Source organism: Symphodus melops (genome assembly GCF_947650265.1).
Source record: "Symphodus melops genome assembly, chromosome: 19".
NCBI classification, from domain to species: domain Eukaryota; kingdom Metazoa; phylum Chordata; class Actinopteri; order Labriformes; family Labridae; genus Symphodus; species Symphodus melops.
The window spans coordinates 16,449,579-16,462,055 of NC_136709.1; the positions used below are offsets into that span (position 1 = coordinate 16,449,579).

General features: G+C 44.0%; 1 protein-coding gene across 1 annotated transcript in view; it reads right to left on the reverse strand.

Moving 5' to 3' along the window:
- The window catches only part of aqr (aquarius intron-binding spliceosomal factor), a 47,706-nt gene that overhangs the window by 4,143 nt on the left and 31,086 nt on the right, over window positions 1–12,477 (reverse strand). Inside the window, exons 30-33 of the mRNA XM_079369557.1 lie at window positions 11,609–11,796; window positions 11,290–11,461; window positions 7,405–7,575; window positions 1,677–1,762 (exon numbers count right to left, since the gene is read on the reverse strand). Of these exons, the coding sequence (XP_079225683.1) occupies window positions 1,677–1,762; window positions 7,405–7,575; window positions 11,290–11,461; window positions 11,609–11,796 (617 nt within the window). The remainder of the gene's footprint in view (window positions 1–1,676; window positions 1,763–7,404; window positions 7,576–11,289; window positions 11,462–11,608; window positions 11,797–12,477) is intronic.

Consider the following 12,477-nt stretch of genomic DNA (forward strand, 5'->3'; position numbering starts at 1 on the left):
AAATAGACATTCATTAAAAAAATAAAATAAATTCAAACACAGCCACAAAAGTCTTGGGTGAGCATTGCATAAGGTGATGAGCACATCTCATCTTCCCACATGCTAGCATTTTACTCTGAAGCTACTTCAGCTACATTTTGGGTAATGTAGGTGCCGTGGGTTATTTCTCTCTCTCTCTCTTTTTTTTTTAAGTTTCTATTTTAGGAGAGGGGATAGAGTCAGAAATCAGGGAGCGAGAGAAAGAAAGAGAGAGAGTGGGGAATAACATGCTGGAAGGGAGCCACAGGTTGGATTTGAAACCGGGCCGCCCCGCTCTCATGGACTTAAACCTCTGTTCATGGGGCGAGCACACTGACCGCTAGGCTACCAGCGCCCTCTAGTCACAGTGTTCAAACAAACAACGAGCCGAAATGCACTCGACGAAAAAGAACGAACACTCTTCTGATAGTATTCTTCCCCACCAGATAAGTGAAGTAGTAGCACATTGTTGAAGGTTATCAGATGGTGTCCCTGGAACAACCTCCTCACTGTGCAATATCCAGTGTAAGACAAGATCAAAAAGAATGATAGTGAGAGGAGAGCAGGGCGCTGCCAGCAAGACAGAGTACCACTTCATGTTGCCTGCTGTACTTCTCATTCCAACTACATGAACCCATCGCTTTATCAGTGAGATGAGGAAGGGAAAAGAGAAACTGTTAAGTGTATGTACTGTCAATTGAAAATGACCACGCTAAAGAGTGGGGTGTGTTAGGAAGGCATGAATTTAGCTCCATAAGGAATAATTGATTGTTAACGCCAGGGTTCCAATGTACCGATGTGAAATTGAAGGGGGGGGGGGGGGGGGGGGGGGAGCTTTGATGAAGCTGTGAGGGGTTCAATCCTAACAGCAGCTACTGTACATCACAGCCAGAGGACAGCATGACATGTTTAAGTACTGTGGCAGAGTTCGGCCTAAATTGTCTGTTATAAAACATGCAGCGCATTAAGTGTGAAGAGCCCATAGGGGTGTAATGGCAAGCTGAGAGAGGAAAGGCCATTCTAGTATGGGGAGGGGGGGGGGGGAATGGAAGGAAGGAGGTAGGAGGTGACAGTGAGGAGGCGAGGGAGCGCAGAGATAAGACGACAGAGCCCTGCATGTGCAGTTTTGAGGGTAGCGATGGGACGTGGAATTGAAAAGACGGTTTGGTTAACCATCACGCCTCTTAATGACTGTTATATGGCGTGCCTTTGATCAGTGCAGAGCTCTTTGTTCGAAAGTCTCGCCCCAATCATCGGCGCACAATGGCTTCTCTTAAACAGCGCAGAGAGTGAAGTGAGCTCCGCTGGCATGCTCACGCTTGTCCTGACGCTCGCTCCCCTGATCCTGCCTGCTTCAAATTAGGCTCATACATACTTTAAGACAGCCGCACTGTTATTGTCGGGGTTTTTTTTTTTTTTTTCCTTCGGCAAAACTTCTGTCAGTAGTTACACGCGACAAGAAGGAGAGAGCCGCTTGAGAGCAGCCGTCTCCGGAGAGTTAAGAGCTTACATTTCTCTTGTTGTTTCTCTGGTAGATGTGTATCCAAGTTTTAAGATCCTGATTAAACGTGTATGTTTTGTCGAGGACGAGCAGCTGATGGTGTCTCTGGTGGGAGTTTTTTTTTCTTTTTCTGCTCGGCATGCAGTCAATTGGTTACCTCAGATGTCCAACGGCTTTGGTGCGGACCAGAGAGAGGATGATGTAGTCATTCTGCTGGCCCTGGAACCTGTCCACTGTCGTCACCTGCACGGACGCACAAACATGCTGGTTATCAACAACAAAAACACACACACATAATAATACACAAAGAAATATGCTAACCCAGTTATGGAAGCTGATGTATTTAACAGAGTACATGAGTGAGTACTTTTAAGGTGGGCGGAGGGATTTAGCTGAAATGTTTGGAGACATGAGCGGGGCCGCTCTCCGTCTTAAATTCTCTCTTTTTTTTTTGGACACTTATTTCTGAGGCAAGGTTGCAAACGATGCCGTGTGTGTTTTCTTGTTATTGCTGTTATCACTTTGGGCCACATGGGCAGCCTGCAGGGGCTTATACAGCTTAGAGGGCATTTGCTGTCACTAACCTCTTACCTGGGCCCCCCCCTCCCCTCCCCTCCCCTCCGAGGCTCAGGGCCAAGGTACTTGAGGGGCCACCTGGCTTGACTGGATCACAGATTATTTCAGCGAAACAGAGAAAGGAAAAGTGTGAAAACTCTTGTCAGCCGATTTGCTTTTATGCCCCGGTAATCCTGTCTGGTTGAGAAGTGTACTTATTCCCGTACATGAAGAACAAAGCTGTGTTTGGACTTCGTTAGCGCCGTTACACCTTACGTAATAAAAACATCACACTGCACTTGGAACTTGATACTAAGTGATGAGATGAGACAAAGTCAAACCTACACTTACACTGTTATGGTGCACGATATATTATGCATATTGGGCCTTCAACATCTGTACACAACCCCTGGCATGGTGCGGAGCGTCCTGATGGAGAGTGTTTCTCAAGGAGGTTTGAGTCACAGGTTCACTCCTGCTCATTTTATACATGTACAGACTATAAAACAGTGTCGTCACCCCTCGTCTGCCCCACTTCAGACGAGTGGACGTTTTCGGACCATAGAAAAAAAAAAAAAGTCTTCTGAAAGGTACATCTTTTAAAACTTCATCTTTTAAACCTTGGATCCTCAGGATTGCATCATCATCGAGCGAGAGTCCACTACAACTAACATTGAGGACATATTTTCAAACAGAAAAGGGAATAAAGATCCAGCGTGTCCACCCACTCAGTGACGGCATGTCAGAAGAAGACAAGTGTTACAAAGCGAGGGAAAGAAAGACTGCATGAAAACAGAGAGTACACAAACAAAGCAGGCCATCACTAATTCAGATTTGGAGTTTTGTTACTTTTCTGTTTTATAGATTACGTGATGAATGAAGTGTAGAAGGAGGTTGGACTTTCCTCTATGGATTCTCTCTCTGGAGCCGATCAATAGGGCATCAGCTACCACAGAGAGGCCACACCGACCCAGGACTACAGCAACCAACCTTTGGACCTGCCATGCTTAATAAATCATGCTGTGGTTACTTCCTTTAAGCTAATGCAAACGTAAAGTGTGCCATTTTCTCAACCCCTTCACAAAAACCCATTTTGGGCTTAAGATGGTGCGAGTGTGTAGAAATGTGAACGTGCAAATGAGGGAGAGATGTAGCTAACAATGGAGTAGACCAATATTTATTCACGTCTCCCTGTTGCTATGTAGAACAGGTGCAGCACCAGAGGCAACAATATGTCGCTTTCACAATAGCATGAGGCTTCGCAGGCTGTACGTTCAAGTTGAACAGCAGTGCTATGCATGCATGCACATGTTCACAAACACACGAGACACACTCATCCTTCCTTTTTCTTCAAATCCACCAACGGATGTAAGAAGGAGGCTTTAAATGTTAAGTTTGAAGAGAAATAGTGGAAGTTGTGTTTGCAGGGAATGGGGGGTGCTTCAGAGTGAGGGAGTTATTCTTAGCCTGCAGACAGTGACAATGAAGCCCTGATGGAGAGTCTCCCCGAGGCGCGGCATTTTGCATGGTGTTTAGTTATTTATGAGAAATCTTCCAGGGAGTGAATTACAGAGGTCGTGTCATTGTGACACATGCACGTCTGCGGATACAAAGAAACACATATTTATTATGAGAATGAGCTGAAAGCCACGTATTTGTCCACACAGAAACACGTCGCTTTACTGCTTGTGGAAACAGTTTCACAAATCGGATTTCCTATCATTTTGCCCTTCTCGTCCTCGACGTCATGTAGACAATGAAACGGTGTCTCTGAGCTGGTGGTCTTTTTTCTGACCTGAAAAAAACCTAAATGTACCTTCTCTATAAAACTCGCAGGTTTAACACACAAAAGATCTTATCATACTAATAGCACATGTACTGATTTAGTATGTATTGTTGTGTTTTGAAAAGCTGGCTGGTACTAACTGGACTGACGCCTTTTCTGTCTAATTACCATAATCACAGTCAAATGGTCTGGCTGCTGACATCTGCTTGGTTTCAGCCATTGTGGCATATTGTCAGACACACTGTGGACTTGGTGCTCGGCGCCATGACCTTTCAGCTGCTCCGCATTTTACCCACAAGAGCCCCTCTTTCTTTTTCATCGCTCTCTCTCTCTCTCTCTCTCTCTCTCCGGGGCTTCTTCTTCCTTTTCTGCAGCCTGTCATGCCGGTCACTTTATCACTTGGCATGCAATCTGACTAAGCCCATGAGCAACAATGACTGACGCTTCATGTCTTAACATTTCAGGACGTTTTACATGACCAAGCACAATTTCTGGCGAGTTGTCAGAATGTGACATACACTTGAAGACGAAGCGACGTGGTAGCATGGCGCAGCACGAAAGACAGACACGTCGACATCATTGCCATGCACAGATAATAGAAAGAAAAGAAAATGAATAAGCAGAAAAGTTTCTTTTTTTTTTTTTTTTTTTTATGTTTTTGATTGTTTGAGTGTGAAATGATAGGTCAGGTGATGTCGTGTTTAATGCTACTGTCAGCACATGGCAAAAACAAGACTCAGACGCTTCCGCTAACAACACTGGATAAGGCTCTTTTTATCTCCATTTGGTGGTAAAAAACATGATTAAAAAGAAATAAGTGGGTCAAACTGTTCCTCTACTACATTAGTAATGGGTCTCTAAGTTTAGATTCGGCTCCAAAAAAAAAAAAAAAATCTCCAGGCTTCTGTAAACTCTCACTACTGCACTAAACATGTCTTTTTCCAGGTCATGTCATAAACCAAGAAATGAACGTTTTATTCTTCAGAAAAGCTTCACTTTAAGAAATGATTTAACATGTTATATATAAATGTAAATTAAATGCTGAGTACCATGAGACAACACAAACTGATATTTGTTGCCATGAAGAAGAAAAGGGAATAACATTCTCTCTCTTTTATTAAATCCCCTAAAGATTTGAAAAAGGGATTTGGGTTTATATACAGTATGCTGGGACAAACAATAGACCTGGGATACTGACATTTAATTGGCCACAGGGGAAAACCACTTCCCTGGCCAGTCAAACCACACGAGAACAACAACAACAAAATATTTGAACAACAACATAATGCGGCAGACGCTGCTGCGGCTCGAGAACCATCCGAGCTGACCCGACAGATGCTTCCATTCTCGCCGCTTTCTTTGGCGTGCCTGAGCAGCCTCTGTTATAGTAAAGTGTGTGAAAGCCTGAAAGAACAGAGACTCAAGAAAGGTGTGCGTATGTGTGTAAGGGAAAAAAAAAGAAAAAAAGAATGGTAGAATGAGTAAAAGCATAACCCGAGGCTAGCGGGTAAAAGCATTTAGCGGAGCAAACAGACAGTGGATGGAAAACTGTGCCAACGGGCTGCTGACTGAACACAGTGTGAGGGGAGACAAGAGAGAAAAGACACAAAGACATTGGGTAGGTGGGTGGGGGGGTGGGGGGGGTGGGGGGGGGGGGACTACCGTGGGCTGGGTGAAGACAACCTAATGCAATCCTTCAGGGATGAACACAACAGTGAGTTTACGCCCACTCTAAAATTATGCACTCTTAAATCTTTAACTCCACTACACACCTCAGAGAGCGAAATACACGGAGGTAAGCAGTGTTCTGCTACGCAGGCTGTTAGGGACAGATAGTGCCGCCGCGTGACCTGATCTACTTTGGGTCGTATGACCTGCAGCAGTCTTTTTTCATGCTCTCGTGATTTGACGGAGACAATAAAGAGAAGTGTGGAGAACAAACAGACTCTATGCTCGGCCTGAGAGGTGGGATAGTTTACACCGTGAAATGGTAGAAAATGTCAACCAGTAGAGAATCGACAAAAGCATTAATAGCGTCGACAGGAGAGCTTTTCTCATGATTGAAAAAGTCTCATGTGATCTGGAGATTATAGAGTGAATTTATGAATCCAGCTTACGTGCTCGGTGAGGAGATTTGTGAACACCTAAAGAAGGAGGAGGCGTCTTGTGTGACCTTTTAAAATTGTATATCCACAGCTATGCTATATTTATATATTCGATTTAGACAATGATGCTTTGACAGAAGAGTTCGTCTTATTGTCTACTCCTTGCCTATACAGATGAATGAAGTCTGCTCTTTCATTTCGCAGGATGCGGGAATCGTGCAGATCCTCCTTTAATGCGAGGAGTTCTTGTTAGTCCCATGGCGGGAGCTGCAGGGAATGCATGTAGTTAAACTGTACAAAGCGGCATGAATTCCACAAGGAGGAAGAGCGCTGAAGACGAGCGCGTGAATGGGAGGCGGGAAAAAAAAAAAAAAAAAAAAAAAAAGCCTCGTGAGAATTGCGACCTGTGAATTTCTCCGTCGTCGCAGCGGAGCCTCTAAAGCTGCTGCACTGACTCCAGCTGACAGGTTGAGGTGTGAAGAAGCATGCGCATGTTCTGTGTGTCATGTATGGGTCGTCTCGAGTCTGAGTCCTTCACTTCTAATATGAGGTGAAAACACGTCTGCTGGGACTATGATTTCCACCCTGACAGGAGAGAAGGAATGTGTCACCCTTCATTGATATTTCGAGTGTGTGCAGATTATGTTGTAGAACACGACATTGAATATGTAAATGTCCAGAAATGACTTGAATACACTTTACATGCCAGTTAATGAAGAGTGAATTACCGTTTTCATTCCCTCTCTTTGAGTTAACTGGAGATGTGGTTAGTGGGGAATCTCTAAACTCGAAATGTGTAATCATTGCAAAACAATGGCGTGGAGGTGTGGAGATGTCAGATTGGCTTGATAGCAGACGAACATAACATTCCAATAAAGGGTAACCTGCTAATGATGTTATATGCCGTAAAATCCAAGGCGCTGTCCACCTTCACCTGGTGACTCTTTGACTTTAAATCGAGGAGTCCGGCACGCTTTATTTATTCAAGAATATGACACTGTGTTCTTCCAATGCTGGAGCTTTGAGCTGATGAGGTTTTAGAAAGAGGCGCTTCCAGCCTCGTCCGAGTGTGCTGTGTATCTGAACAGCTTGCAAGCATCAATGAATGGAGGGGAACTTTTTTGTACGTCACAGTGTGTGCTGACGGTGGCTGCGCTCTCTGTAATGACGGAGCCTTTTAAACCAGTATATTGGTCACACTGGTATACAGTACGCAGCCAACTTTCCAGATGGAAAAAATAACAATTGAAGTGAGTCCTTTACAGCAGATATTACAGTAACCAACTACCACACAATAATGTATTAGACTAATGCGCCTGATTGAGTGGATTTTCTAAGATAGTTTTCCTCATGAGATTTGAGTTTCATATAAACATCATCAAATGCATCTTTGTGGACTGTTCACTGTGGTCATGGTCAGGTGGTGTGTGCGCACTTACCTTATTTGGCTGACTGAAGAAGGGGTTTGCGGCACAGCGCTGTTTGATGACGTCTCTGATCAGGTGTTTCTGTCCGTTGTAGGTGGTGAGGATGCTGATGCGGTCAGCGGGGTAACCCAACAGACGCATATACATGTACAAAGCCACACAGTACTCGGCCTCCCCCAGGTTCTACACAAGAAGAAAAAAACAAGTGCACGGTTAACGTTTTTATGTGACATCTCTCAACATGGTCCAACATGGTTACGACCCTAAATTGGTGTTTGTCAGTTCATAAGATTGTCAAGGCCATTGAGCATTCGGGCCAATAACCCAGAGATACATCTTGTTCTCCGTTTACCCACAGCAAAGGTGTATTCTTTGTTTCCCCTGTTTGTGGCACTTTCATATCTGTCTCTTGCCCTTTCTTGCCTCTCAAGTGTTTAACGTCACAGCCAGATTAAAGCTCCACACACTTCCACACGAGCAGCCATCTGATTTGGGTTGGAATTAATTGCCTCAGCCGGAGAGCAACATCAACAGTAGGAAGACTGGGACAAGCAAAAAAGCAAATCAGACTTTAAAAAAAAAAAAAAAAAAAAAAAAAGATTCTAAAGAAGAATCCAGAAACACCGGCTGTGGTTCAGTGCTAGTCCTTAAACCAGAAGGTCGAGGGTTCGATCCCCAGCTCCAGCGGGAACATGTCCGATGTGTCCTTGCGCAAGACACTTAACCCTGACAAAAAAAACCAAAACAAAACACTGAGTTGTTTTTAATATAGATCTCTTATGTAAACTTCCAGCCCTCCCTCTGGACAATGTCCCCTTCAATGAGACTGTTTAAAGAGCTACCATGCATCGTTCATCTACTTTACAGTCAACTACATCCTCAGCATGTGCATCCTGGCTCCAAGGCTAAACTCTGCCCTTCAAGTGTGACCACAAAAAAGAGAGAACAAAATTCATACGAAGGCCAACAGTATGCATTATTCATCCAGTTTCAATTAAGCCCGGACGGCAGCCTCACATCCTTGATAATAATTTATGCTGCTTCATCAACAGTTTCCCATCCTGCTGCACTGAAGTCAACACTTCAAAAAACAGTGACTGCCTTTGTTCTTCCTCCCCTGTTACCTGTCGCCAAATGGCACAAATTCATACCTTTAATGGCCACATGAATAAACGTTTCGGTGAGTGAGCAAGGAAAATATTCAACATTATAAACACGCTTGAAAAGGAACTGGAACTCATTTTGTTGAGGGAGTAAATATTCAAGCTCATTAGCAGCTGAGCGTCTTCTTTTTCTACAAAAAAAATTATCTGAGTACAATTTTTCATTTTATTGAAAAATAAATAAATAAATACTCCAAAGGTAACTTCAGTGTTTGGTTGCCATGTCTCAATGGTCATCAGCACATGCAGGGAACCCACACGCTCACAGAGGAGTAATATCTAAGCAGACATGCGGTTGGCCTTTCTCCCTTCGCTTCCCTCATATGCATATTTTATACGAGTGTGATCTCATGCCACAACACTCAAGAGAAACTGGTCATCATATCAACAAGGTCAGACCTAACCCATGCAGCTTGAGCTAATGGCCTGAAGCTAAACGAGGACCCTGGAGAGGGTGGAGTAAAAAAAAGAAAAAAAAAGAATCAGACAAAACAGAAGATGAGAGGCTTTTAGGTTGCAGGTACAAAGACAAGGTAATAGGAGGTATAAATCCAGACGAGCTGAGAGTGACGCCCTCAAAGCTTTCTGCTCTTACGTTATTTGAAAATGGAGCTTGTGAAGCAGAAAAGCATCGCCTAACAAGCCGAGTGGCTGACAAAAGCCATTTTCTAACAACAGAAGCTGTGGATTTAGATAAGCATCTTATATGAGCCATCTGACAACTTGGGAAATACTACCAATGAGGCTGAGACTCAATATGGAAAGTGCTTTAACAAATGAGGCGAGGAAGCAGAACAGACCTTTGGCGTGTGGAGTGCGAGTGCACGCACACACTTGTGTTGTGTGTGTGTGTGTGTGTGTGTGTGTGTGTGTGTGTGTGTGTGTGTGTGTGTGTGTGTGTGTGTGTGTGACGGGTGCACGGCTCCCCGTTAAGTGCAAAGCAGGCTTGTGGCAGTGTTTGTTCAGCTGTGACAGGCATTCAGCGTGCAGTGGATACATTTGCTTCTCTAGTGTCCAATTTATCCCTTCTGGTTCCTGGGAAAGTGCATGCATGTGAGTGAGAGTGTGTGTGCGCAGATTAAGTGTGTGTGTGTGTGTGTGTGTGTGTGTGTGTGTGTGTGTGTGTCAGACAGAGTGAGTAATACTGGCAATTCCCTTGAGGAGCTTGAAAATGGCAACAGGCAAATGGAGTTGAGGTTCATGTGACCTGGTGCCTCGAGAAGAGCACATGGTCTGGATTAAAAAACAATAAGGAGCTTCAGGGACATGAGCAAACAGTGCTGACCGCTGCAGTAACATTCATGAAGCACTGAAACTAAGTCGATGTCCATGCAGCTTTTAGAGTTTAAACTCTTTAAATGTCTTTACTCTGTTTCAGACAGGTTGTTTCGAAGCTGAAATCAAAAGCCCGTTTTGTGACGGTCACAGCCTTACCTTTAACGCTCAGACTTCTCCTAATGTTCAGTCTCTATTGTTCCTCTCATTCCACCTGGACTCTTCCATTCAATCATTTGCACTACTGACTTTACTGAAGGACACACTCAAGTTTGCAATGAACCTTTAAACTGTTTACAATAAATAAATCATTAAAATATTGTCCTCTGCTCATATTTGTCAAGGACCTTGAGCCAGGTTATTTTTTTACCCTAAAACTGCCCCCCCCCACCAAAAATAATTTTTAAATCCAGTAAAAGTGGCCGATCATAGAGCGCTCCTTTCAATGAAATATGGTCTACTTTGTTGGTGATGTGCAAACACTTTTACAGCCCGCCGCGCCCACACACACAGACAGTCTTGAGTGCCTCGGCATGACACGATGAAACACAATGTGGCTCCTTGTGTGAAGGACAAACCCACTGGTCTGCGCTGGGCGGTCAGAGTTAGCTGCAGACTAAGCAGGGTTATGAATATATCATATGCGCTGGTGGCTGAATCATTTCAATTTAAAAAATGAATTGAACTGAATGAACTGCTGTACAACAAGCGATTCAGGGGAAACGGAGGCAGGGGAGTTATGTCGTTATCTGCTCTGGTGGAACTAATTGTGTATCTGTGTAGAGTGCATAAACTGAGCTTGGAAATTGGCATGATTTTCTTAAACAATCTTATTCTTCTGTTCCAAACCAAAAATTAGTGACATGAAGCGAGTCTGCAAATAAATGTTGCCACCCTAACTCCCTCATACCTGAATTACTAATCTGTTAAAGTATTTGTTGTGTTTTTATTCATTCAGGCCCTAAAAGCTGGTCAAATCTGCCCGCCACTAGCCAGGCTGTAGCTCTGGATTGTAGCCATACTAACATGGTGCTCTCCTACCAGGATGTAAACCAGCACAGTGAATGGACAGCCTCTTGTAGCGGAGATGAAGTTTGTATGTAGGCTGTGTTAGGATAAACTGGCCGGAGCAAGGCACAGCCAGCACAGGACGATAAGCTGCAAACTACTAGCTCTGTTTACGTTAGCTACACTTGACTACGTTCACAGTGTGTATCTGCGGTTGACCCGCAGACACAGTGATCCCATGGTAATCATTTGTGCTCTATTTTAAATGAGTCCTTTCTTGGACTAGCTGACTAGTCTGTATCAGTCGCTTACATCCTCAATAAAGAGGACATTTGAATGTCTCATGTAGCTGGTGGACTGAGAGAAGTCATTTTAGCATGTTTTTATCAGTAACAACAAGAGTCTTGTAGTTTTTGTATTTTTTTTTCTTGAGGTTTCTTCTTAAACTAACCTGGTAGAAGTAAGGGTTGGGCTCCGATTCTCCCACCCCATTGAAGTCCTCCACATTAATCAGCTGGAAGTCAAAGGTCAGGCCAGGGTTGGGGACCTGGAACTCAGGCAGTTGCTGGACATGAGGCAGGTTACCAAGGTGTTTGTAACGCCAGTTGTACAGGTTACAAAGGCTGTGGGCAGGAAGAAAGAAACAAACAAGAGTCACAATTGTCTGTAACCTTTTTTTCATTAGGGGACAGATCAAATTCTTGCAACCATTGTGACATAAGTATACTGTCTATACTGACTAGTTTCATGTCCTGTCAAGTGTTACACACCTTGCTCGTGCTCGACCCTGTGCATCCAGGTCTATGGTGGGCACTCCCAGCCGCACAAATCGGGTAAAGAGAGACTGCTCCATGTTGGAGTACTTCTGGAAGGCCATGTTCTTGATGACCGGAGGCAACTGATGGTGGTCTCCTATCATGATCCAACGCTTTAGCCTGCTGTAGCCATCCTCTGGATTCTGCAGGGACGACAGGGAAAAGTAAGTAAGAACAATGCCTTTAACAGAGAAAACACTACAATAACACGAGACTAGTCTAATGATATCTTTGGACATGAAGTGTGCACATGGACAATCCCAGTGCCCTACAAATATACCATGTTGTTAAAGTTGATTCAATCTTGTGTTGTTTTGTCTTGTGTTAAAGGAGATCTTCAGCACAGAACCAGATGTATATCTAAGTGGGCATTTAAAGATGAATGGCCTGTGCACTTTTTCTCCTCATGCCTACGTCATGTTGCCTGATTTTTTCCAATTAGATTAAGATAATTTGGAACCTGACCTCAGACAGATCTGATACACAAACCATTGCAGTACTAATTGCTGATGTGATCACTTTAAATCACTGATAAAGCTCAAGTAACTACAGCGAAAGGCGAGGCGAGAAGGAGGATTTTACAGTTTAACTGTGACGTACACCTCGCTGTCGCTCCCTAAACAAGAGAGGTAAAGAGCTCTTGCGAGGTTGTTAGATGGGCTGATGTGTTTAATGACCTCATCTGTAAACAGACATTAGCACTATCTCGGACAATTAGGCACAACTACCGAAGAGAAGCGCCATTACTGTATTTGGGGCCCATCGTTCAGACCCTAAGAGGGAAATTCAGGATGTAGACGGACGAGACTCGAGTAGATGTAGCT